At 46.7% G+C, this 24,960-nt stretch overlaps 3 protein-coding genes across 3 annotated transcripts; 2 read left to right on the forward strand and 1 right to left on the reverse strand.

The window, feature by feature from the left end:
* Positions 1 to 1,920: 1,920 nt before the first annotated feature.
* LPCAT3 (lysophosphatidylcholine acyltransferase 3) lies at positions 1,921 to 15,948 on the forward strand. Its single transcript, XM_035315504.1, has 14 exons — positions 1,921 to 2,036; positions 2,271 to 2,545; positions 9,795 to 9,902; positions 10,026 to 10,132; positions 10,286 to 10,379; positions 10,493 to 10,530; positions 11,588 to 11,766; positions 12,186 to 12,294; positions 13,158 to 13,244; positions 13,634 to 13,800; positions 14,189 to 14,336; positions 15,055 to 15,213; positions 15,324 to 15,450; positions 15,595 to 15,948. Exons 1-13 carry the CDS (start codon positions 1,921 to 1,923, stop codon positions 15,438 to 15,440), a joined length of 1,704 nt encoding a protein of 567 aa, XP_035171395.1. The 3' UTR covers positions 15,441 to 15,450; positions 15,595 to 15,948.
* A 158-nt stretch (positions 15,949 to 16,106) lies between these two features.
* On the reverse strand, positions 16,107 to 18,389 carry EMG1 (EMG1 N1-specific pseudouridine methyltransferase). The gene is made up of 6 exons (XM_035313768.1): positions 18,219 to 18,389; positions 18,040 to 18,141; positions 17,564 to 17,705; positions 17,110 to 17,168; positions 16,795 to 16,944; positions 16,107 to 16,430 (listed from the first exon to the last, which is right to left on the reverse strand). The coding sequence occupies exons 1-6, from the start codon at positions 18,348 to 18,350 to the stop codon at positions 16,317 to 16,319; spliced, it is 699 nt and encodes a 232-aa protein (XP_035169659.1). The 5' UTR covers positions 18,351 to 18,389; the 3' UTR covers positions 16,107 to 16,316.
* A 123-nt stretch (positions 18,390 to 18,512) lies between these two features.
* PHB2 (prohibitin 2) lies at positions 18,513 to 24,871 on the forward strand. The gene is made up of 10 exons (XM_035313804.1): positions 18,513 to 18,684; positions 18,761 to 18,845; positions 18,944 to 19,023; positions 19,135 to 19,319; positions 20,990 to 21,119; positions 21,603 to 21,706; positions 22,127 to 22,204; positions 23,194 to 23,270; positions 23,503 to 23,508; positions 24,296 to 24,871. The coding sequence occupies exons 1-10, from the start codon at positions 18,558 to 18,560 to the stop codon at positions 24,327 to 24,329; spliced, it is 906 nt and encodes a 301-aa protein (XP_035169695.1). The 5' UTR covers positions 18,513 to 18,557; the 3' UTR covers positions 24,330 to 24,871.
* The last annotated feature ends 89 nt before the right edge of the window (positions 24,872 to 24,960 follow it).

Consider the following 24,960-nt stretch of genomic DNA (forward strand, 5'->3'; position numbering starts at 1 on the left):
TCTGCCGGGAACAAGAGTTCTGTCTGGTCAGGAGATGCAGTTTTGTGTGCAGAAAGCTAAACTCACCATTGCAAGCCCAACTGGTACGCCCAGCAGAGTACAAGTGGCCCAAGGGAAGGTAAGGCATGCCACAGAAACAGTGGCATCGTTGGTGCCGAGTTACAGCCTGACCTCCATAGCGAGGCCATTGCCACAGAATCTGCAATAATCCTCCGTGTATGATCTCTGTTTTTATGGAAAGGGGATGAAAAGGAGCAAGGAAAAGGAAGGAATGAGGAAAAGGGAAGGATGAGGGGAGGGGAAGAGAGAGATAGGGATTGAAGGATGGAGTTTAAAGGGCTAACAAATGGTTATCTTTCCCTGGGATATTCTCCCATTTTCAGCTATATAAAGCTTAAAGACTCACTGAGCCAGAAGTCATATTTGCATCTTACTGTTTACATGTCCTCAGTGGGTCTTTCTTACATGAATGTTCTCATCACTTTTTAACTCATTCATGGACTTTTAATGACTTGATAATAGCAATCCCTTATTGGTCAACAGTACAGTCAAGAAGGATGGAAACTTTAAGAGGTTATAACCCCAGAAATGTTGAATCTGTAGGATAATTTAATTTTATCAAACATTGGAGGAACTTTGCTTATGGAGTGGATTCATTCAGCAGTGATGCCAGCAGGCCCTCCTCTCCAATTTGTCTCTCCATTTTCATGAAACTTCTACAAACACAGCAGTTTGAGATGCACATTCCTTGTCAAATATGACCAGGGGTGGGACAGAGTCAGCATGTCTACAAAGACCTCATTGACTTGAGAAACCAGTCTAAAAACCATAAACGTGCAATTAAACAGTCAGTTCCTGGACTTCGCAAAATGTTTGGCTAACAGTGACCAGGTAGAGTGAACAAATACGGTAGCCCGTTTGTAAACTCGAAATTTGTAAACCCAAATAGGCTACCCAGGAGTTTCTAAACACCTGCTGACCCTCCTGACCTGCTGCTCCACACCTTATGCTGCCTTCAAGGGACTTATGGAAGCCAGGGTCAAGATTTTCCCTTCTTCACACGCTTTCTTACTGCACTGATTACTCTTCATTTCCATTTTTCTCACCTTCTGTCAGCTTCAGAGTCTTGTTGAGGTGTCTTCTGTACGTCTCCGAGGCTGAAGACTTCCCAGTCTCTCTAAGCACCTGTTCTGCTGAACCACTCTTCAGTCCAACCAGAATTTCCCGTGTGGCAGTTTGAAGGCATTGCATCTCAGTTTCACTGTGGACGCCTGAAGGGAGTCTGGCTCTAAGTTCCTTGTGTTTACAAGACATCATGTCTTTTGTCTCAGGCCCACGGCATTATTTTTTCTTGAACTTTGTGAGGTTTCTGTTAAACCATTACTTCATTCTTTGCATTCCTTATCTGTGCTAGTTTCCGCGCTCTCACTAACTTCTGCTGTGCTGCCCGTTCTTTGGGGAAAATTGCTCTCTTTCATTATTCTTCCTCTTCTGGGCCTCTACCTTTGCCACTGTGGTGCAAAGAAAGGAAGACACGAGGGGGGGAAAATATGTATTTTTAAAGTGAAACCCTGGTGGAACAGGTGGAGCAGAATGGTTATTCCCTTCCACATGGCACAGATAAAGCTGTATCGGGACGGCTGTGCCCATTATGGGCCCTACAGTGCAAGAGGGCTGGCAGCAAACTGGCCACCGCCCAGCAGAGGACCAGTGAAGCAGTCAGGGGACTGGAGCATATGACAGGACATGGCAGGACTGCAGTGCATGGCCTGTGTACGATACATGATACATGATACGAGGAGGCGCCCAGCCTGCCCTACAAAGCACACGAGCACGTCGCCTGCTGCTCCCCCTCCCAGCCGGGCCTGGCGAGGAGCAGGACCCAACGGGCTGGCTGCTGAGGGGCTGGTGGTCGTGGGGATGGAGACAGGCTCTGCCCCTGAAACAACGGGCCTGCCCCTGGCCCTGCCCCTGCCCCTGGCCCTGGCCCTGTTCCTGGCCCGGCCCCCGCCCCGGCCCCCCCCCCCCCCCGGACCGTTGGCCCCGCTCCGCGCGCAGCGTGCCCGCCAGTAACCCCGCGGCCGCCTCACCCCGCCCCCTCCCCGCCCTGCTCTCTCCTGTCCCGCCGCAGCCAATGGGGAGGCGCGCTCCGCCCCTCCCGCCCCGCCCCCCCGCGGGCCGAGCCCCGCCCCGGAGCCGCGCCGTCCAATCACCGCCCGGCGGGGACATCCCCGCGGCGCCTCCCACCCGCGGGGTAACCTTTGCCTTAGTGAGCGCGGGGCCCCGCCCCGCCGCCACCGGCCGGCCAATCGCCGCGCGCCGCGGGGGCGTGGCCGCGCGGGGCGCAGCCAATGGGCGGCGAGCGGCACACGGGAGCGGTGCGGGGGCCGCGGTGGCTTGGTGCCGCTGCCGGGTTCCAGGAGCAACCGGCCGGCGGGGCGGCCGGCGGGGAACATGGCGGCGGCGGGCTGGGGCCTGGCCCAGCTGGCGGAGGCCTTGGGCTCGTCGGAGCAGGCGCTGCGCCTCATCCTCTCCATCCTCATGGGTAAGGGCGGGCGGCCGGGAGGGGCCTCCGGGGGGCGACGGGGCCGGGGTCGGCGCCGGTTGGAGCCGCGCCCGCGTCGGGGCCGGGCCGTGGGCACATCGCGGCGGGAGCTGCCCGCCGGGGCGAGCGGAGCCCTGCCGCCTCGGTGGCCGCGAGGGCTGGCGTGGTGCCCCGTGCCCCACCTGCGGCCGGGAGGGCAGCGAAGCGCACCGCTCCTCGCGCTTACCGGTGTGGGGTCAGAAGTCGCACGTGAAACGGGCGAGGCGGGGGCCGGGGCTGGGGTGTGGGCTGCCGGCCGCTGGGGGGGGGCGTCGCGGCTCCCAGCGCAGCCGTTCAGGTGTGCGTGTGCACGCCGTCGGCGTAAATTTCTGGGAATGCCCGTGAAACCGCTTCCAAAAAATGATAATTGGCGGCGTGGTCATCCAGCAGAAAGGCGGCGAGAGCTTTTCTCCGAGCCTGAGAAGTGTCCGCGAGCCTGTGGCGCCCACGGCGTGAGCTGTCCAAATACAGCGGTTTGTGCTAACTAAAGGCACGCGCTTTAAAAGAAGAGTCACTTCATTTCATAACCGTGGTCTAGACCGGACTCACCTATGCTTGATTTAATTCACCGTGTAAACGAACTGAAACATCCTGTACATCGGCGGTAGGTACAACAGGCGGAACTCAACTCAGACTTTAGTTAAACCAAACATCTATTATTTATTTTTTTTTAAATAAAGTAATAGGAAACACATATAGGACATGCATATAGGTCAGCGTGAGTTAATGTAGCAGCTCTCCACATCTGTCTCTGGCACTTTAATTACGAGCTGATTCAATTTACTTGCCTGGCAGAAACCTAAACCAGAAAAAGCAGACGGGTTACTACTGGGCTAGTCAACTGAACCAAACAAGGGACTAGTCCAACGAGAACAGATGCAGAATAGGTGTTGGGAAGTGTGTGTGGAGGCAGATGCACGCTGTAGAGTGATGCATTTGTAGCATGTGCACTGAACGTGTTCTCAGTGTCTTCTCACTTTTGGAAGCAGTAAGCTAGAATGTGACATCAGGGGGCTCTGTTTTCTGCTTGGTGTCCCACGGGTAAACAAAATCTCTTACCGCTTTGAAACGAACAGCAGTAATTACCATCTTAATGGTAAGAAGAGATGCCCGCTGCAGTCAATAGATTGAGCCCAAGATTTGTGGGCATCACTGGAAATGTTCCATGCGCAGTTGCATCAAGTCTCAGAGAGTCTTTCTAATTTGCATTAAAAGTCTTGGGATGGGGAGCTGGGAGCCCCCTCGCGTCTCTTTTCCCTGCGTACCCAAAACGATTACCAAACAAGAGTCTAGAGTTGCACATCTCCCTCTCCTTTCTCCCTGCCTCAGTGTCTCATAATTGCATTCAACTGAAGACATAACTTCAGACAGAAGGCTTAAGGGCATGCAAAACAGCCTAGCCCATGGATTGGTACTCATGCAAGTCAGGTAGGCAGTCAGGCAGAGAGGACTGGCTCCAGCTTTGCCACTTAATGGATAGGTAGTAAAGCATTACACTACTATATTCAGAGTGCCAAGCACCACCCTAGAGCAGCGTGAGAGTGAGAAGAGTTCCTGAACCTGTCACGAGCCTTTCTTTTAATGCCAATTTCATTGCAGCTTAGCTTACAGCCCTTTTATTGTGACTTACGGCTTTAAGCCTCTTGGTAATGAAACTGGCACTGGTGACCACTTCATAGGAGGGGGCAAAAATGAAATGCATTTCAAAAAGCTGGAAATTGTGTTGGAACAGGCAAAGCTCTGCTTTTTCTTGATTTCCTCCATTTCAGGTGTGTGCACGGATTCAGGAAGAAAGTTATTTTTATTGCCTGCAGCTAATACTTTGCAGATCTGCAAAGGACTTTGCAACTTCTTACATTCATTTCCAAAGAAAGCTGAATTGTCTTTGAAAACATATTCTGAATGGACTCCCGTGATTCACAATAAGAGTATTCACTTAGGTGTGATCTGAAATAGCCAAAAGATGTCAATTAAAACTTTTAAAAATCTATACCTATTGGGGAAAAAAAAATAATAAAAATAAATAAAGACAGGACAGAATGAGAAGGAGGAAGGAAGAGCAAAAGAGAACAAAAATTTGGGTAGCCCTAAAGGGCAGGACACTTTCTCAGCAGACAAATGGAGATTGTAACAGCACGTTGCTGAGTAAACTACAGGGATTTTAGTCAAAGCACTGTATGTAAATCAGAGGCACCTTTTTTACGTCATACACATTTGAAACAAAGACTAAAACTAGAATGGGGTCCATTCTTTAGGCTGTACAGGATGAAAAACAAATTTCAGACTTAGTCTGTAAAAAAGAGTACGATCCCAAAGAACTGAAGGTGCTGCTCTGGCCATACAACCACACAGCATCTTGCAAGCTACCTGGCACATTCTGCTGCCTCACATGGAGGGGGGCCAACATACTGTTTGCAATCCTGAACCAGAACTGACCTGCTGATCAACCCAGACCTGCCAAGAACAGTACTGGGGAAAGGTTTCCTAATCTACACACATAGCAGTGACCTGCAGAAATCAAGATTTTTCTACAGGCGCCAGAAATCAGCAGCTTTGCTTGCAAGCAGGTCTAATCTCCTCATCTTCCACCTCTCACCAATTTTTGACGTCCTCTGCTTCTGCCTGCTTCTATGAATCCTGAAGATTTTTAGTCTCATCGATACTTCTGTGGGTCGTTCGTAGCTGACGTAACTTATCCCAGATCAAGTCCCCAGCTGGTCAGCCAAGCAAGAACCTTACTGAAGGGGAAGCAAACAGCTGGCTTCAACGTGTAAAAGCCAGCACCATCCCATCGTGGGTGCTGAAATTTATTCTGTCGGAGTATACTCTCGCCCTGCCTTTGCAGTGCAGTTTCATTTTAAAGGAATCCTGTTCACGTGATTAGCGGTAGTTCTGCTGTGTACACACTGAAGCATCACAAGTGGACGTCAAAAGTACGCTCCAGTGCTGGATTAAACTACTCATGAAAACGCACTCATTGTTAAACAAGATGTGTGATTTTTGCAGTATTATAGGCAAAAAAGAGAACACCTCTGAAGTCAAAATACTAGGAACAGCTTACTTTTGAACGCGCCTTTTTCCCATTGTCCCCTTCCTTTTAGTTTTGGCGTTCTTACAGGAAAATTGAGACAATTGGTCTGCTCAGTTTTAACTAAGGTGGAGTTAACAGATCAGCAAAGGGGAAAAAATTGAAAAAAAAAAAAAGTATCCTCTAAAGTCTTGAAGATGAAATGGAGTTAGGACTTACCATAGAGAGAAAGGGAAATAAAAGGAGCGGACAAAAATGTTTCTGGCTTTCTTATTGGCAGCTTCATTTCTGGAAAAAAAGTTGGGCATCTTAATCACATATTCTACAACACAACAAACTTAACAATGCCGTTCTTGCTTGTAATTAGTCCTCCTGCCTAATCCAGCCTCTTGATCGTTTACTTTGTTTGCTCAATTATGTTTGTAGATAACCTGGATGTTGCGCAGCAATCCATTACTTTCCCAAATGCCTGTGGCAAAGAAGCTGTTTCATTCCTGCTCCAGGGTTCTCTTAACCATAGATTGTCCTCTTGTTCCTTTTTTTTTAATAGAAAGAAAGAAAGAATAGAGGAATTTATCATCACAGGCATGTCTTGGCTAACTTGTCACATTTACATCAATTGCTAATTCTCTGCTATAAAAAGTCTACCTGGAGGCAAAAATCATCTCTGTGTGCAGGCAGCTTTTCAACCCCGTGTTGCACAGAAAAGGAGAATTACCTTGGACCAGAAGGTCACCTTCTGTTTTCTCCAGGAGTATTCCAGCTGGTTTCCTGCCTCAGTCATCTCTGCCTGAAAAAAGCCATGAACAATGAATTTGGCAGGCTGGGAGCTGGTACTCGGGATCTCTCGACAGCGAGGAGCAGGGATTCTATTCCTGTTGTTTCTGAAGGGCAAACGAAAAGCTGCGCGGCGTCCTGAATCTGAGACATCTGACAGCAAGCTTTCCACATGGCAGCAGCAACTTCAAAAACGGCTCTCTGGCTTTTCCTGTGCTAATTCGTGCTCTTTCAAGGATGCTGTGGTGGGGAGGGAATACTGCCATTGTGTCAGTGGGAATAACTGATTATTTAATGGCTGGTTTGGGAGTGCTCCGAAATACGCAGACCACAATGGAACGTCCATTGACATTCAGTGTCCGCTGCCTCGTGCGAGTTAAAGTTAGTATCTGCAGCGTGGAACTGGTGCTGTTGTAAAACCGAGAAAACGATCCGCGTGCAGCAAAGCTGCAAAGTCCAGAGTGCCAGCAGGTTGCTCTGGTTATCAGAAGAATGTGGGCTGACCTTGTGACTTTTGGCCTGGAACAGCGCCCACGTAGTCCAGGACTGAACTTTAAGAGTGGAGCTTTCTTGAAACCTACACCCTATGCGTATCAGTCGCTCTCCGTTTCCAAAGGCCCGTAATTTTTATTTTTCTTTGGAGCAACATTACTCAAACCATGATACCATTTCCCATGTGGAGTTAAAGAGGAGTAAGTGTGACAAGTGAGACAGTTTGTGCTTTGTTTTGTTTGTTCGCTTGTATTAAACGGTAGGAACACTAGCTGAGGTTGAGAAAAAATGGATAACGTTTCTGGCTTTTAGAAACTGGAGGTACGTTATGGTGTTTAATTTTGTCTATAGAGATGGATGGAGCCCCCAAAAAAACATTTTTTTCAAATTAAAATTGAGTAGTTAGCAGATTGCACTGATTTTTGAGAGAGAAAACATTTTAAACCCGTATGTGTCAGTGAACAGCAATAAATTGTACTTTGTCTATATTTCTGATGTGATTTTTCTCCCTCTTTGCTCAAAAGGGGAAAACATTTCTCCGTGGTAAACTTCAGTATTTTAACTTTCATTCTAAAGCAAGGGTAATGCTTCTTAATTTTTTTACCACTTTCCGTTTTACAAAGCTGTGGGCGGTTTTTAATATATTTATCAGACTTCAGCTAGTATCTGTCCCAGGAAAATTGAATGAGGAAAAAGACTCCACCTATATGCTTCTGAGTATGAGGCTGATAGGCAGTACCTTATCTGTTTTTAGTCGTGTGAATCGTTCTAGTTGTTTGAATTACTCTTGTATCTCAGAGAGCCTACGTGACTAACTCTTTGATGATTACCTCTTTCCTCCTCAGCTGGCATTCAGGGATCGTGGAGGAGCGTGCCTCAGACTAGTGCTGAAGGGTGAATGCCATGGTGGAGGGGAGTCAGGGCTGGAGCAGGACAAAAATAGCTGGTCACCCTGGGACATGGGAATAAGGGGTGAAAGAGGTGAGAAGGGAAACAGGTACTAAGAGCAGAGAGTCTAGAAAGGCTGAGAACTGGGGAAATAGGCAAATGGGGGGGGGGGAGGGGGAAGAGGGAAAAGGAAGCTCTGGGTAAGGCATGGGAATTTGGAGCTGTTTTGGCAGAAGGGAAGAGGAAGACTGAATGAGCATCCAGGAGCAAGGTTGCCAGGGTCTGTGGGCAAAGAGTTGTGGAATGTGGAGACTGGACAGTCATTCAGCTCGATAAAGAGTCTGCAGAGTGGAAACTGGTGCAGGACACAAAAGGAGGAAGGAACAGGAAAAAAAAAAAAAAAAGGAGGAAAGGAGGACCGAAAGAGAGATGGCAAGAGGCTGAGGAAATGGGGAAAAGCAGTTTAGTTTCAGGAAGAAACAGGTATACATTTGGGCTCGGTAGAGCATGCTGCCCTCTAGGATCTAGAAGAAGCCCCAGAGTCCCAAACGCTGTAATTCCCTCCCAGCAGATTTGGGGGAGAAGGGAAGGACCATAAAATGTCTCTAGTTACGGCCTGCCAGCCCATTAGCACTGACAGACTGCAGTATGTATACTTGACATAACATGACAGAGTTTCTCTTTTCCTCTTATAGTAATGACTAGTTTGGGCCTTGCCCATTGGAAAGCTTCCATCCATCAAACACTGCTCAGCAAAGCCTGCATTTCATCACCTTTTATTATTGCTGCATATAAAACAGGACTACCTACTGCTGCTATTACTCCATTAGCTCAGGTAGCAGACAGCTGTCCACTGCTACAGACTTCAGCGCGGCTAATAAGCAGCGTGGGTGCCAGTATTGTGCAAGGTCGCTCCTTTTATTTTTTTGGTAGGACAGATTTTGTTTTGTTGAACACAAGCTTGCAAAGTAAAGCAATCCTACGCCATGAAATGCCAGAATTAAGGTTGCTTCTGCTATTCCAGCTCAGCTCCCTTACACACACACACCTTCAGAAACACTAACTGCATGAATAGACTTCAGATACTCATGAGATGGACAACACTTGCTGCATCAATACGTATTAAAACATAATATACTTATTGTCTAATGCGGCAATGTTTATTGCATGCTTCATGAACCTCACCTAAACCCTTAAACAACAGAATTTAATTTACTTATGGGATTCTGTGGGGCACTTCTCACCAACCTACCAGAGTGCTTCACAAATGTTTACTTCTCTCTGGAGCCACAGATGAATAATCCGTAGGCATTCCTAAATTGGGTCAGGATCTAACGTGCAGAAAATGCAAGGAAAAAAAAACTCCTTCCACTTTGCTGCTCACCATGAAATGCTTCTAATTTTTTTACAAAGTGCTACATGCATAGTCCCAGTGGATTTTAGTTACAGCTTTGTGTGCCTAGTACTTAACAAATCAGATGCAAAACAGAAGTGGGAGAGTCAGAAAAAAATAATAGACTACTGGAGGTCACTTGGGGAGCACTGGGCTTAAAGTTACTCAGCTCCTTGAGGGGGGAGCAGGGGTTGAATTTTGCAGGACAGTGTGATGTTCTAAACTATAAAATTTCCTTCTTTTTTTTTTTTATGTCTTCTTACTATAGTCACTGTGAATTTATAAATGAGTCAGAGTAGTCCACTGAAGTCTGATTCATGTATTTCAGCATTACCCATCCTCATGTATTCACTAATCCTGGAATTTCTTACACTTCAACACAAACTGTGATATAACAATGTTCCTGTTAAAGTATTCTGTATATCTTACTGAGTAAGTCATCTGGCATTTATTCCCTGAGATGGAAATAAAGTATCAGGAACGTATACTGTGACCTGTATGGATGATGTATCTCTGTAAAGTACACGTTCCTAATAACATGCTCAGCGAAGTTATAATCTGGACCGTTACAAACATTGCTGCTTGTCTACGCTAATTTACGACTCTTCCATCTTTTTCCCCCTTCTCCTCAGGGTATCCTTTTGCCTTGTTCCAGCGCTATTTCCTCTTCCAGAAGGAGACCTACCTCATTCATCTCTACAATGCGTTGACAGGACTCTCAATTGCATACTTCAATTTTGGTAAGATGAGCTTGGGAAGAGAGAGCTACCAGTCCCAGGGCTGGCTGCCTTTTGCAGGACTTGTAATGGGAAAATGTCATTTCTGCCTCATCCCTCTCACTCGCGTTCTCTCTCTCTCCACAGGGATGCAGTTCTTTCATTCCCTGCTATGTGTTCTAATCCAGTTCCTCATCCTGAGACTTATGGGCCGCACCATCACTGCTGTCTTCACCACGTTCCTCTTTCAGATGGTAAAATTCCCTTTCTTACTGCATCCGTTTGTAGAAGAGAGCCCTCTGTTCAGTTTTGCGCTTCCCAGTAGTGAATGTTGGTGGAAGAGTGGAAACAGATCAAAAACAGCTGGAGGAATTAGTTTAAGTAACGCAAACAATGGTTTCTTTCAGACATACCTTATGGCTGGGTATTACTTCACAGCCACAGAGCATTACGACATCAAGTGGACAATGCCACACTGTGTCTTGACTCTCAAATTGATTGGTGAGTTGATACCTCCTTCCTATCTTTTGGACTGTGCAAGCCATGGCTCAGGTAAAAGAGGGCTGCCCGCTCAGTCCATCATAGGTCTTCAAATGGTTGTTTCTCGCCTCCAGGTCTGGCCATCGATTACTATGATGGAGGAAAAGATCTGGTGAGTAAAACACCACTTCTCCTTCACTCCTCCTTCCTTCTTCTTTGCTGTTCCAGTGGTCTAGAGGTCAGAAAATCAGGTTTAAAGGATATAAGTTATTAAGCTGCATCCATTGTTTGGTAAAAGCCATAGCTGAGAGGGAGAGCATCTGTGAGAATCTGAGGGCACTGAATTCCAGAGTGGAAAGAGATAATTTGGAACAGTGGGAGTAGTGACTACAGATGGACAAAAGTTGTTTCAGCACTGAATTGTGTCAGAATACTATTCTGCCCCCTTCCAAATTCCCCAACATCTCCTCCTTCCATATCTCTTGCTTTAGATCCCTGATCCCTAGTGCTCTGTCTCGTGGGTAGTATTCCTTTAACTTGCAGAGCATCAGCAGTAGACTTCAGTTTCCCTCTTCCTTTCTTTTGTCTAGTCATATCACATCCTTGTGGATGGTTGCTCTTCACCATTTGTTAGGACCCTGTTATTAGGGCAGATGAAATGGTGAGAGAAGTCACACAGTACAAGGTGTGGGAAAGGACAGAACACTTGTTAGAGTTTCTCAATCCTACTTCAAGTATCTGTGCTCCCCACCTTCTGTTTGGAGCCTGACCCAATGTTCAGCATCCATGCAGTCACTAATGACTGCAGGAAAAAAAGGGTCATCTGAAAATTTCCTAAGCTGAAGTTTCACGTATTTAATGGCAATGAATTCTTGCATCAAGAGGTGGGAACTGTAGGACGGTAAGGTCTTGGTACATGCCATTTCAATAAGGGACTGGAAAAGGGTCAGATACAGTGTTTTTTACTATGTCTGCTGTGCTGGAGGGGATGCACATTAATAGATCTCTTCCTTGTTTTGAGCTTTTAGGGGAATGTGTGCAACTGGTCTCAACTATTGGATCTTTTGGGTAATTAGAGGGGGCTGAGAGTAGAGAGGGGTGGGGAGAGGAAAGAACAATGAAGTACAAAGCCATATACATGGGGAATAAGAACTTAGGCTGAGAACATAACATCCAGAGCTAGTAGGAGATCCCCTAGGATGATGTTAATGCCACTCCCTTTGGTGCAGGAGTTCCTGACCCCTGAACAGCGGCGATTTGCTGTCCGGGGAGTTCCTACCTTGTTGGAAGTCTCAGGATTCTCCTATTTCTATGGTGCCTTCATGGTGGGACCTCAGTTTTCCATGACAGACTACCAGAAACTGGCAAGGGGTGAGATGACTGACGTTCAAGGCCAGAGACCCAATAGGTAATGAGAGCCCCTTAGTCGCTTGCTTTCCTAAGATCCCAGAACGCTGAATCCTCCATGTGCTCCCTGCAGCAGAGTGCCTTCTTACCTGGACACTGAAGTACTGTGACCAAAACTGATTTATGAAAGAATGCAGTCATTCAAAAGTTGCTCATAAGCTCTGCATGATGTCCTAGCATTGTTCCAGCATGTTCTAGCATGTATGTCAACAACCATTTGACATGTTTAGTACAGACTCAGTCCTGACCTGGCAACATTAGCATCCCATCTTACAAATGGAGGCATCTGCTGCAGTGGAATATGGCGACTCCCTATCACTATCTCCCCAAACTCCTCATCTCCACTTCTGTTATGCAAGTTATGAGTTTGAAGGTCTCTTTCCAGGCCTTTTCTTTGACCTTCATATTTTTCTTTCTCAGTTTTGTACCTGCTCTCAAGCGCCTCAGTTTGGGTCTCTTCTTTCTAGTGACCTATACTTTGTCAAGCCCGTACATCTCTGATGAATACCTCATCTCAGATGCTTACATGGTATGTATATATTTGACAGTTCTGGCGTGTGGAAGATTCTACTTCTTTGGAGGGAACTCGATCTACAAAAGTAGAGGAAGGAATTTATTTTTTAGGTTTGCTTCAGTTTAGAAAGGAGATAAGCCAGCAGCTAGTGAAATGCCTTCCCACAACTGAGTTGGCTTTGTTGCCTGTCCTGTGAATTCGATTTGATGCAGAACAGGAATGTGTTATGCTGAACTGAACCAAATAGAAACTTTTACAAATAGAAAATTCATCTCAGATGTTACAGTTGTTTTTGGAATCGTAACATACATATTTTGTCACTTTTAAATAACCATCTGTTTAACAATTGCATGCAAAGAGCTCTGGCAGAGTAACTTGCAAGGCATTTTAAAAATTGAAGGTTTATCTTGTAGACTTTGTAATGCGAGCTATCCTTGAGCACAGATCAGATTTAAAAGAACAACTAGATTTGTTTTTCTCAACAGTGTTATTTTGCAGCAGCACATTCTGCAGATTGACTTACTTGAATTAGAAACTTACCAAAATCTTTGAGGTTCTTTGAAAACTAACAAGCAGTTCCTGCCTGCAGATTATCTGTGTTTTTTCTGTCGGTATGAATAAATGAGTGTATCAATGCCAGCAATGATTATGCTAATCCCGGAGTATTCCCAAAGTATTTATTTCAGTGCAGCCAAATACTATCAAAGAAAATAAAATCATATATGAATCCACAAAATTCAGTAGCCTGGCAGTCCAGCCATTATCGTAGTCTCAACATATAGATCAGGTTAAAATGAAAAACAGTGTTGAGATCTCATCTACCCTGTCTCATTATAGCCAATAAACTCACTTATTTTGTTTCACTCTTATCCCTGCAGGAGAAGCCTTTCTGGTTCCGTTGCGGCTATATATTGATCTGGGGAAAAATTATACTCTACAAATACGTAACCTGCTGGCTTGTTACGGTGAGTCAAGTCTTTCCAGAAATAAGACAAATGAACAGATGTAGCGTCTTTGAAGCCTACATAGTACAGTCTTGGTCTTAGCAATAAATTGAAATAATCCAAATATCTAGAGATCAGTGCAGATCACAGAATGATTTTGGTTGGAAGGGACCTTTAAATATCATTTAGTTCCAAAGCCCCTGCAATGCACAGGGACATCTTTCACTAGATCAAGTTGCTCGCATCAGTGTAGTTGCTGTAAGTTAGCAGCTTACAGCAGGCATCAGGCTTTTAATCCATTTTCTCCATCTGCAGTGGCACTCTCCACTAAGCACAGAGTCAGAACTACCCCTCACCCAAAAATAAATAAATATTTTTTCCTCATCTTTCTTCTGTGTCTTTTTCTGTAGGAGGGTGTCTGCATCCTTGTGGGCCTGGGGTACAATGGCAAGGACCAGAACGGAAAGCCCATGTGGGATGCCTGTGCCAACATGAAGGTCTGGCTGTATGAGACAACACCTTTGTTCACAGGGACCATTGCTTCTTTCAACATCAACACCAACGCTTGGGTGGCCCGGTGAGCAGGAGAAACTTCTGCTTCTGAAATGTCAATAACATCTGTGTCAAGAGAACCAAGATCCTAGGCTGAGAAGGGAGTACTAGATGCTATTTTTCAGTTCTTACACTATGCCTTTGATGTTTTGCTACTGGCTGCTGTCCTGTTTGGAACAGGCTACTGCGTTGGATAGATTGTTTTGATCCAAGCTAAAAGGGCAGTTCCTTAACATAGGCACAAAGTTGAAGATGGTAGAAGCCGGAGGGCAGAGTTTAGAATGGAACTACAGTGAGACCACAGGGATATATGCAAAGGCCTATGTGCCCCTGGGCCTTGCATCTCTGACGTGGTGAGGGAAGGGCAGACAATAAACTAGAAGCACTCTCAGTTTGTTTCTTCTCTGCTCTAGCTACATCTTCAAGCGTCTGAAGTTCCTGGGGAACAAACTGCTGTCACAGGCACTGGCCCTGTTCTTCCTGGCCATTTGGCATGGACTGCACTCTGGCTACCTGGTGTGCTTCCAAATGGAGTTGCTTATAGTCATCGTTGAGAGACAGGTGCGCTTTGTCTGACCTACCAGAATGGGGTCGTCTGCATTAGCCTTTTCCCTTGAGTCTACTACACTGAAAGCTTTATTATCTGCTCACTTTGAAATTGGTGTTCACACACGGTACTGTTCTGTTCTCAAGGGTTCACTAGGTTGATGGCTTCTGTATGGGCTAGTCATAAGTTTCCTGTCAGCTTCTATGGTAAAAGTGGAGAACTTGGCACATGAGTAGAGGAGGGCAACCGCAGTGCTCGGCAGCTGGAAAGGCTGGAAGACAAGCACACAAGCCAAATACATCCACTCAATCTCCCACTAGTGAGAGAACAATATTCTGTATTTAAATCCTTTTCATAGATTATCTGAGTTGGAAGGGACCCACAAGGATCATTGAGTCCAACCCCTGGGTCCCCAAAGGACCACTCAATAAAATCAGACCATGTGTCTGAGAGCGTTGTGCAAACGCTTCTTGAACTCCGTCAGGCTCAGTACCACAACCACTTCCCTGGGGAGTCTGTTCCAGTGCCCAACCACCCTCTCAGTGAAGAACCCGTTCTTGATATCCAGCCTCTTTTCTGATTAAAGCTTCAAGCAGGTTACCACTTAATTACCTTTTTAGACTGACTGTTCACTAAGATTAATTTAACACAGCTAGATAGATGCTTTGGCTGCAGAGCATGCATATACCCATAGGACATCCAACTGAGAAAAAGCTTTCTTTTTCAAATTAGGTCATCAACCTCATTCGGGACAGCCCTCTCTTAAGCACTTTGGCCTCCATCACTGCCTTGCAGCCTCTTTTCTACGTGCTACAACAGGCTAACCACTGGATGTTTATGGGTTACTCTCTGGTGCCATTCTGCCTTTTCACGTGGGACAAATGGATGAAGGTATTTACGAGCCATAAACAGACAATCCACACAACCAACTTGTTTTCCTTGCCTTTCTTATTCTTCGTTCAACTCTGCTTGCTGATTCTTAACCATGCCTCTCTTTACAGGTGTACAAGTCTATTTATTTCCTTGGCCATGTGTTGTTCTTCACCTTATTATTGGTGTTGCCTTATATTCGCAAGTTAATTGTGCCACGAAAAGAAAAGCTAAAAAAAGCAGAGTAACAGCCAAAAGGTAAGGCTATTCTATGTGTAGGGACATGTGGTAGGAATCCCACCCTTAGACTAAGAGGTGAAGTGGTGCAGCAGTGTTACAGCCCAAGGTGAAAGGGGAATGTAGGAACAAATGAAACAAGTCTAACAGCTCTTTCTTTTCCAGATTGTACCACCTGTGCATTTGTAGGAGTTAATTTCACACTCCAGAAGCAAAGCATCACCTGCCAAGTTTGCTGTGTTGAAGTATAACTTTTTTCAACGCGAGGAGGGGGAAAGAGAAAGCACAGGGTCAGAGACCCAAAAGGAGGGGAATGGAGTCGGTCTCGTTCCAGAGCCTCCAACTTCTGTATGTTGCCTTATCTCTCTGCCGCCCTCCAATGGACACTCTCGTCTCCCTGCTGATACCAGATGATTGTAAGACACTCAACGCAGGCACTATGTTGGAATGGAGCCACCTTCTGACTTTTCTACGTTTGTCATCCAAGATAAAAAGTTGCTCCTGTTCTTTTTTTTCAAATCCGCTTCAGCTCCTTTCCTCTTGGGTACATCAGTGGGGGAGTTTAAAACCGTCACGCTGCAGAGCGAGAGCTGCGGTTCCATGAGGAATTGGGGCTGGGCCCCTGCTGTAAGCAAATCCAGCCTATTTCTGAAACATGAAGTACAGTACACAAACACTCTTATCAAAAGTTACCTTTAATAGGAAAAAGGGTTGCTAGGGCAGTTGATTTAAAGTCACATTGTCCCAGAAGCCACAAGGACAAAAGTGAAACCTTTTCCCTTCCAGGAGTCCAAAGTTGCACCAGGCCCACACAGAAGTAAAAAACCCTCTCCAAAATCTGGAGTCACTGTATAGTAGTCCACCATGACAGCAGTAGAGGCAGGAGCTCATACCACTCCCCAGACTTCCTCAAAGGCAGTAGTAATTTTAGCACATGTCAAGGCAGCAGAGAGAGGATAGTTGCTGATAGAAATCATCTTTTCTGTATAGTCAACCTTGACCTGGGAGAAAATAGGAGAGTACGTATTTATCTGTGTATCAAACCACATCTTATCACTTAGTCCCATCTACTCCCATTGCTCAGAGAGGCACACCATTGCTCCTACATGCCTGTGCTTCACCCAAGACTTGACATGGCCACAAGAAAGCACAGCAGGACAACTGCTTGCCCTCACTATTCCCCCTCTCTCCAGGGGTAACAAAACCACAAGCGTTAAATGAGTTGGACAATTTCTTGCCTGGCCTGCCTCAGAAAAGGGGCTAGGGGAGGGAAAAATGCCCAGACAGAAGATAGAGTAGGATAAACACTGAAGTCTATTCTAACAAAGATTTCTCCAACCCCAAGTAAAGAATACATGCACGTACCGAACCATGGGCAAAAGCTCCCACAACAATAGTTACTGGCTCCGCTGTAGGAACCAGTTCACGCAGGTCTGTCACATTTGGAACTGCAAAAGAGGTACCTATCTTCATACAGCCCACAGGGAGATGGTCACTGATTGGATTTTTAATCACCTAGATGATTAAAAGACAGAATGGGTCATGAGTGTAAGGGTGAGAGACCCTGTCGCCTATTTAAGTGCACTGTATAAGCAATGCACTTACACTACAGCAAATACGTTACTAGCTGCAAAGAAGGAACGTTGCACCATTACCCATAAGCAGTCCCAGAGTGTTTACCTTCAACAGCTTTTGAGGCCCATCAGCTGCTCGGACACTGAGCTTATGCAGCAACTGAACTGACAAGAGAAGAATGTTAGTTAAGCAACGTGTTCTCTGGCTGGAAGAATCCTATAAATCCTATACTCTACCTAGTGATGACAGCTAGAGAAGCAGTTCCCCATGTCTACTAAAGTAGTCTGATCCAAGTTTTATTTCTATAAGATCCAAAAAACACTGATGAGGGAGTTGTTTTGCCCATAACAGTCTCATGCAGGTAACTCCCCACTACGCTAAAGAACATATATTTGAAATATGCATCTAGAAACTCACAAAAGAGATGTTTTGTTTTCTTCTCTCATTTTTCCATTTTCTATATTGTTGCAATTTTTTGACTCTTCACGAAGAGTTGTTTCCATTCCTAACCGCCTTCCTGGATTATTTTGTGGCTGACAGAAAGCTTGGAATCACCTACCCATAAGGCCACAAAACCGATCAAAAGTTCTTGGGATCCTGGTCTGAGGATTGACCTCAATTAAGACATTCTTCTGGGTATGGATGTAAACCTGCAGAAGACCAGCCCGATTCAGGGGGCTATCCATGAGCATCAGGAGACTCTGGAAAAAAAATAAATAAATAAATGGGCAGTAGTTGAATCAGAGGAAGTGCAAGAAAGGCATCTTGGAAAAGTTTAGGTTTAGAATCCGTGAATGTAGAAGTGAGCAATGCTGAGGCAGGGAAGATACTATCTAGCTATACAAATTACTGCTGTAAAAACATAATTCCACGCACCAAGTTACAGAAGTTATTAAAGGTAAGCACAGTAAGGCCAAATCCACCCCTCATGCAAGTCCGCAGGCTGACCCCCCAGGCCCCAGGGGCCGCTTCCCCAGACACCTCGCTGCGCACAGCCCAGGCGGGCACACCGCAGGACGAGGCCCCCCTCGGTACCTGGTGGGTGATGTCGGGCCGCACCTCCCCGGGGTCCCGGCCGCTCCGCAGCAGCATCGCCTTGTGCTTGTCGCAGTTGAGGAGCTCGAACGTCTTCCCCACCTGCGGGGAGGCAAAGCACAGACGCACGCACCGGGCACCGCCAGCACAGCGGGACGAGGCACGGCGCCCGCCCTCACCTTCACGGTCTCCAGGCTCGCCCCCTCCAGCACCACCAGCAGCCGCCGCTGCCCCCGAGCCCGCTTGGCCGCCGGCGAGGCCTCCTCGGCCCCCTCAGCCGCCTCCCCGCGTGTCCCGCCGGCCGCCGCCATTTTGTGGCCGCCGCCCGGCGCCGCGCCGCCAGCGGCCCCGCCCCGCCGCCCTCGGTCCCCGCCCCGGGGCTGCCGCGGCCAAGATGGCGCCCGGAAGCGCCGCCGCCATCCCCCTCCGGCCTGCCCCGGTTCCGGAGGGGCGGGCGGGGGCGGCGCTCGGCGGCGGCACCTTCCGCTGTCCTTCGCGGCGGGGCGCGCGGCGCGGCCATGGCGCAGAACCTGAAGGACCTGGCGGGGCGGCTGCCGGCCGGGCCGCGCGGCGTCGGCACCGCCCTCAAGCTGCTGCTGGGCGCGGGCGCCCTGGCTTACGGCGTCCGCGAGTCCGTCTTCATCGGTGAGTGCCCGCCGGGCCGCTGAGCCCCGGCCCCGGCCCGCGCCGCGCTGACCGCGCTGCTCCCTTCTCCCCGCAGTGGAAGGCGGGCAGCGGGCCATCTTCTTCAACCGCATCGGCGGCGTGCAGCAGGACACCATCCTGGCCGAGGGGCTGCACTTCAGGTAGGGCACGGCTCCCCCCGCGCCGAGCGCGGCCCCCCGGGCGCGGCCCCCCGCGGCCCGGCCCGCCTGACGGGGCGCCCCCACTCCGCACCTCGCAGGATCCCCTGGTTCCAGTACCCCATCATCTACGACATCCGGGCCCGGCCGCGCAAGATTTCCTCCCCCACCGGCTCCAAAGGTAAGAACGGCTCCACGGGACGCATGTGAGGGCCCGGTGGCACCCAAGTGCTGCTAGGGGCCGAGGCTGGCACGCCAGCCCCACTCACGTCTTTACCTTTCTCCTCCACAGACCTGCAGATGGTGAACATCTCGCTGCGCGTCCTCACCCGCCCCAACGCCGCGGAGCTGCCCAGCATGTACCAGCGCCTGGGCCTGGACTACGAGGAGCGAGTCCTGCCCTCCATCGTTAACGAAGTGCTCAAGAGCGTGGTAGCCAAGTTCAACGCTTCGCAGCTCATCACTCAGAGAGCTCAGGTGACTCTTCCCGAGCAGGCTTTTACCCACGCTACAAAGGGATTTTTAAACCGTGCATGCAGGTGAAGGATAAATATATTAGATTGGTAGCAAATACATCCAAAAGGGAAAGGACGTGAATCTGTGTACCGATTACAGTTCAATTTTGGTACAAACGCTGAGGCTGTATCACCAGCCTCAGCAAAGAAAATTGTATTCATGATATATAGAGTGCAAAACTGCACCATAACGTAATACTGGGGGAGAGAGAGCTGACTTACATCACAGTACACATGTAACAGTAAAATTGGCTTTAAAAAAAATGATCTGGTCCTTCGTGGGTATCAGAAGAGCTGTCAGAGCAAATCAAACATTTTAAAAGGATCTGAAAAGAGAAATGGATGAACAGTTAAAAGAGTTGTAAACACTCAGTTATAGATGCTACAGAAGAGGGAAAAACATTTCTGCTTACAAAAAAATAGAGGGTAATCTGGGGGAGAGGGTGTTCAAAACTATAGAAATAATTCATTTTCAAAAGCCTATGCCTGAAACTTTATGTTCTGATAATTTAATTGCCAGGGATTCTGAGAATATCTGTCACCTATTCCAGATGAGGGAGAGAGAAGTTGCTGATCTTCTTTTAAAAGGCTTTAGAGGAGATCCTACGTGAGACTGCTAAAGAGGATAAGTTGTCGGAAAGATGAAGGACAAAGCACCTCTTAACTTGTTTCAGATCCATGACAAAAATACCAGAGAATAGCCATGAGTGTTTATTTTATTTATTTATTTATTTATTTATTTATTTATTGGGTGAGAATTCATTCATAACTTCAGGGTTTTGTCCTCTGCCATGTGGTCTCTGCATTGAGGAAAAGCTTTATTTTTTTTCATCTTGTATAAGGAGAATTAATGGAATGAATAATAAAAAAAATAAAGTCTGCAAATAATTTAGACATTGTGAAGTAAAGCAAAGAATAGGTAAATCTGAAACTCCTGAACAAACTAAATTGAATTGTATTCTTGTCATATTTCCAGCATTAGTGTAAAGTGATACGTATGGAAGTAGTTGATAATCAGAAGAAAATAAAGTGACTTTACATAGTTACACGCTTGCAATTCACGCAGTGAAGGGTTCTGTCATCATTTTAGAATTCAGCTCAGAAACAGCTGCAGTAAAAATAAAAGCAAATACTAGATGAGTCAAAGGTGAGATACCATAGCAATAAGTTTTAGTTAAATCATTATTTCGTGCAGGATTTATCAGCCTATCTGAAAATCTAAGGAGATAGTCAAATTCCAAACAGTGGCAAATTCAAGATGGAGAAGGAAATACTTATTGCCAAAACATGGATGAGAACGTGGAACTACACAGCATAGGATGGGAAAACAAAAAAAAAAAAACACTTTCAAGTTTTTTTTCCAATATTAATTCTATAGTATGTTTAAATAATAATTATAAATAAGCTGTGATTTGGCTTTGAAAGCGTTATAGCTGTGAATATGCAGTTATTTAGAAGCGACAGGTTCATAGAACAGGCATTAATGTCCACGTTTCAAGCTTTGTTTTAGGGAACGTCTCTCAGGTGCAGTGTGAATGAACTGTGAAGAGCAGTTGTACTTTGGTTTTGTAGTGCACAGGAAGGGAGAAACAGCCTGTGTGTGGAACTCTTTCTGCTATACTTGTGTTTCAGGTGTCTCTGCTCATCAGGCGAGAACTGACGGAGAGAGCCAAGGATTTCAGCCTCATCCTTGATGACGTGGCTATCACAGAGTTGAGTTTCAGTCGTGAATACACGGCGGCTGTGGAAGCTAAGCAAGTGGGTGAGTTCGATTTATGCCTGGAAAGGGTGGGTTGCTTTTGCCTTTGTATTGAGTTTTTAAACAAGGTAGCGAATTTCAGTTAGCATGTCACTGCTCTTGCATTGATACAACTACAGCCTTGCAAATCTCAGCTTCCTTAACAATGCAGCTAGCTAGGTTATTTCACTAGTATTATCAAAAAACTTTGGGCTGTAGCTCGTGGAATAGGTCAGTGGCGGGACTGTGTTCCCAGAGCTGTAGGATTCCTTGTCAGGGTGTGACTACCCTTTACTCTACGGGGAGGGTCTGGTTGCTGTTGGGTTTACTAAAGAAAAAAGTGTATGCGTGTGTATATATACACACATTTCTTACTTGTGAATATAGCCCTAGAATGCTGTCAGTTCTTTTGGAAGCATGACCTCCCCAGGCCTCAGATACAGAACACTGGTAGAAAGTTCAGGAGATGGGATCTGCTTCGAATGCTTTTGTCCGTTCCCTCTGTAGCCCAGCAGGAGGCACAGCGCGCACAGTTCCTCGTGGAGAAGGCCAAGCAGGAGCAGAAGCAGAAGATTGTTCAGGCTGAAGGGGAAGCTACAGCTGCTAAGATGATATCCTCTTTTGGGGTATTCTGTGGGATGTGTCTTGTGAGCTTGGCAATCCTGAGAATCTGTTGTATTGGGTTCATGTTTAGCAGACTGATGAGATGATAGCTTCAAATAGGTCGCTATTTGTTTTTTGTTTTTCTCCCTACAGTTGATTGGAATGGTATTTACCTGAGGTTACAGCTCAGAGCAGAGTAGACAATGAGCCTTCACTCCCTGTTGTAAGGTTTAACTTCTTTTAGCTGCATGTGACCATAACCCTGTTGTTCTTCATTTGGGAATGACGCTACCCAAGAGGCTCAAGTTACTGGAATAGCGACTGCATTTTTTTCCTCCAAGATACTTGTTGATATAGCATAGGAGGAATTTACAGAATGCAGGGGGCTTCTCTTAGCAGTTTTTTCCTTAACTTTTGCTCTCCTGTACCTCGGTGAAGCTCTGAGCAGGAATCCAGGCTACATCAAGCTACGTAAGATACGAGCTGCTCAAAACATTTCAAAAACGGTAAGTGGTGGGGCATAGAATGTCCATCTTCCTTTTGCAGTCATTCTGCTGTCCTCCCAGCGCAGTGGCCACATGGGCAAATTTAAGGTGAATGTGACCTGCCCTGTACTGATCTTTATTCCTGCCAAGCCCTTCTCTGCTCAGATAGAGCTACAGATTTAGTTGGCAGTGATCAGCACTTCAGTGTGGTGATAAGAGTTTGCGTTCCATATGACAAGGCCAGATCCAAATCGGATCCCATCACATACACCCAGCTGCAGCCACCAAATGCTCCTGGTTTCCTGCACGCTGAGAAAAGGGGACAGATAAGCATGGACTCAAAAGTCTGTGATAAGGAGACACAATACGAGCACTTCCTTTAAAAAGTCTGACAGCATTGGGATGGGAAGTCAGGGCATGCAGTGGATACCACAGAAGGAAGGGATGCTGTCAGAGGGACCTGGAGAAGCTTGAGCATTGGGCCCATGCGAACCTAATGAGAACCTCTTCTCTGCGGAAGAGAAGGCTCCAGAGGGGACCTCACTGAGAGCTTTCAGTACTTAAAGGGGACTTACACAAAAGACGGAGAGTGACTCTGCTCAGTCAGATAACGACAGGACAAAGGGTTTGGTTTTAAACCAAAAGAGGGGAGATTTAGAGTAGAGGTTAGGAGGAAACTTCTCTCAGGGGGTGGTGAGGCACTGGAACAGGTTGCCCAGAGAAGCTGTGGATGCCCCTTCCCTGGAGATGTTCAAGAGCAGGTTGGACAAGGCCCTGAGCAACCTGATCTAATGGGTGGCATCCTTGCCCATGGCAGCGGGGTTGGAACCGGGTGATATTTGGGGTCCCTTCCAACCCAAGCTATTCTATAACATTGTATCATTGTTTTGGGGAACTAAGATCTTAAGTGCATACAAAGAGACTGCTATATGTAGAGGGAGTGAGAGATTCTTTCTAATACTGTTCTTCCTTATGTATTTATACTCTTTTATACCACCTCTGTTTTGCAGATTGCTGGTTCACAAAACCGTGTGTATCTCACAGCAGATAACTTGGTACTGAACCTGCAGGATGAGGGCTTTACCAGGTAAAGGGGACAGTTGGGGGTGGATTTACCTGCACCTTACCTGTGAAGCTGGTCTTCCAACTGGAGCTCTCTCAGTATCTTTCCTCTAAGAGGAGCCTGATGCTGGAGGACAGACAAGTAGGGTGCAGTCCTGCTTATTGCAGAAGTTCATTTTTTTTTCAGTCTGATTGATTTACTTGTTTTGTTTTTTCTTTCCTTGCCCCCTCGACCCTTACTGCATCTCCTGGCACAGAGGAAGGTAAGACGCTGAACTTTGTTTTAATCCTTTTGCTAGTACTTGGAAAAAGGGTGTTGATGATTGCCTGGGGTGTTCCTTGGGCCTTTCCAGCTATCAGGAGCTTATTCTATCTGTCTCGGTTCCTGTTTGTGATGTGAAGCTTGAAGCCTTTCCTTGCAGGGGCCACACAAACATCTACATCAAGTAGGAGATGCTCAGTAATTGGAGCTGTTTGTGTGTCCCATGTGACCTTGCATGGGGAAGGCAGGAGCAGTATCCTGAGGAGTGTCCTCTGGCCTGTCTTCCACGTACAGGGCAGTCTGCATTTATGGCAAAGGACTCAGCAAAAGTAGTTAGATGTCTGTAGGAGTTTGTGTTGATTTGGGGGCAATGGTCTCTTGGAAAATGCTCTTGTTATTCTCTAAAAGCTTTCCAGTGCTGGAAAAACTCATTCCCTGCTTTCAGAGCTGGACAGAGTTTGGTGGCTTTTGTCTAATCTGTCCATGTTTACTGGATAATGGAGTGCCAGCTGAGTTTATAGGATGTGGCTAAAAAGCTTAGAATGAAGAAAGGAAATCAGAGCTGTTTTCTGTCTTTCTTCCCCGTGGCACCTCTGATCTTCCTTGCCCCTGTTTGACCAGATTCTGTCTTATTCACCCCAGCAGACTTCAGGGGCTTTGAAAAAAGGACTTGAAAGTTGTCCTTTTGGACAACTTGTTTGGGTGAGACACCCCGTAGCCCCAAATCTGTAGTAAGGGTCTGACTTTGCTTGTGCTTTCTGGACTCATGACTCGCTTTTTTCTTTCAGTGACAGTCTCCTACTCAAACAAGGGAAGAAATGAAAGAACTAAAGCCTCCTAGAACTGTCGGTGCTGACCAGTAGAAGATAAGAGACGAGTGAGGAGCTTTGAACTTCCTGCACTAGCATTGTTTGCCCTCACTTTGAAATTGTTAAACCAGTAACTAGACTTAGTTCCCATGCCCCAGCTCCATCCGTGGTGATCCAGTTGTGGGACTGGGCTCTACCACAAAGTACCTGTAATCCCCTCTTCACCTCACTAGTTAAATCTGGGGAGGGGGCAGAGGGGGGTTACTGGTACTAACCCATGCAGATACAGTAATTCACCTCTGATTTTCATTAATCGTCGGATTTCTGTAGGGTAAAATTAGACCAGTTTTTTACTTTTTTTGGCCAAGTGAGGGTGTTCTGCCATCAGCGTGAGACCTTCTTCTAGTAATATTGGTTTCTATTTCACTGTCAGTCCCAAGACTGAATTCAGGATAATGTCATTCATTGGGTGCCTGTCGCTGCTGGAATATCTCTGTCACTGTGTGCTCAGTGATTCTCTCAAACATTTATAAAAATTAAAAGCCTCAAAATTTATACTGTGTGCAAGTGTGCTTAGTTCCCGAAAAAGAGGTTATTTTCCATTAGGGGAAAATGGAGTAGAGCTTTTCTTTGGTTGCAGACAC

This window comes from Oxyura jamaicensis, chromosome 1 (assembly GCF_011077185.1).
Source record: "Oxyura jamaicensis isolate SHBP4307 breed ruddy duck chromosome 1, BPBGC_Ojam_1.0, whole genome shotgun sequence".
NCBI classification, from domain to species: Eukaryota; Metazoa; Chordata; class Aves; order Anseriformes; family Anatidae; genus Oxyura; species Oxyura jamaicensis.

Excerpts from the sequence above, each read along its gene's own strand:
- LPCAT3 (XM_035315504.1), top strand. The coding sequence starts at position 1,921 with ATGGAGACAGGCTCTGCCCCTGAAACAACGGGCCTGCCCCTGGCCCTG. Across the intron at positions 10,380-10,492 it reads CTTGACTCTCAAATTGATTG|GTCTGGCCATCGATTACTAT; the intron begins GTGAGTTGATAC and ends TCTCGCCTCCAG. Across the intron at positions 11,767-12,185 it reads CAAGGCCAGAGACCCAATAG|TTTTGTACCTGCTCTCAAGC; the intron begins GTAATGAGAGCC and ends TTTCTTTCTCAG.
- EMG1 (XM_035313768.1), bottom strand. The coding sequence starts at position 18,350 with ATGGCGGCGGCCGGCGGGACACGCGGGGAGGCGGCTGAGGGGGCCGAG. Across the intron at positions 17,706-18,039 it reads GGCCCGACATCACCCACCAG|AGTCTCCTGATGCTCATGGA; the intron begins GTACCGAGGGGG and ends TTTTTTTTCCAG. Across the intron at positions 16,431-16,794 it reads GAGCTTTTGCCCATGGTTCG|GTCAAGGTTGACTATACAGA; the intron begins GTACGTGCATGT and ends ATTTTCTCCCAG.
- PHB2 (XM_035313804.1), top strand. The coding sequence starts at position 18,558 with ATGGCGCAGAACCTGAAGGACCTGGCGGGGCGGCTGCCGGCCGGGCCG. Across the intron at positions 19,024-19,134 it reads CTCCCCCACCGGCTCCAAAG|ACCTGCAGATGGTGAACATC; the intron begins GTAAGAACGGCT and ends TCTCCTCCACAG. Across the intron at positions 22,205-23,193 it reads CTCAAAACATTTCAAAAACG|ATTGCTGGTTCACAAAACCG; the intron begins GTAAGTGGTGGG and ends TCTGTTTTGCAG.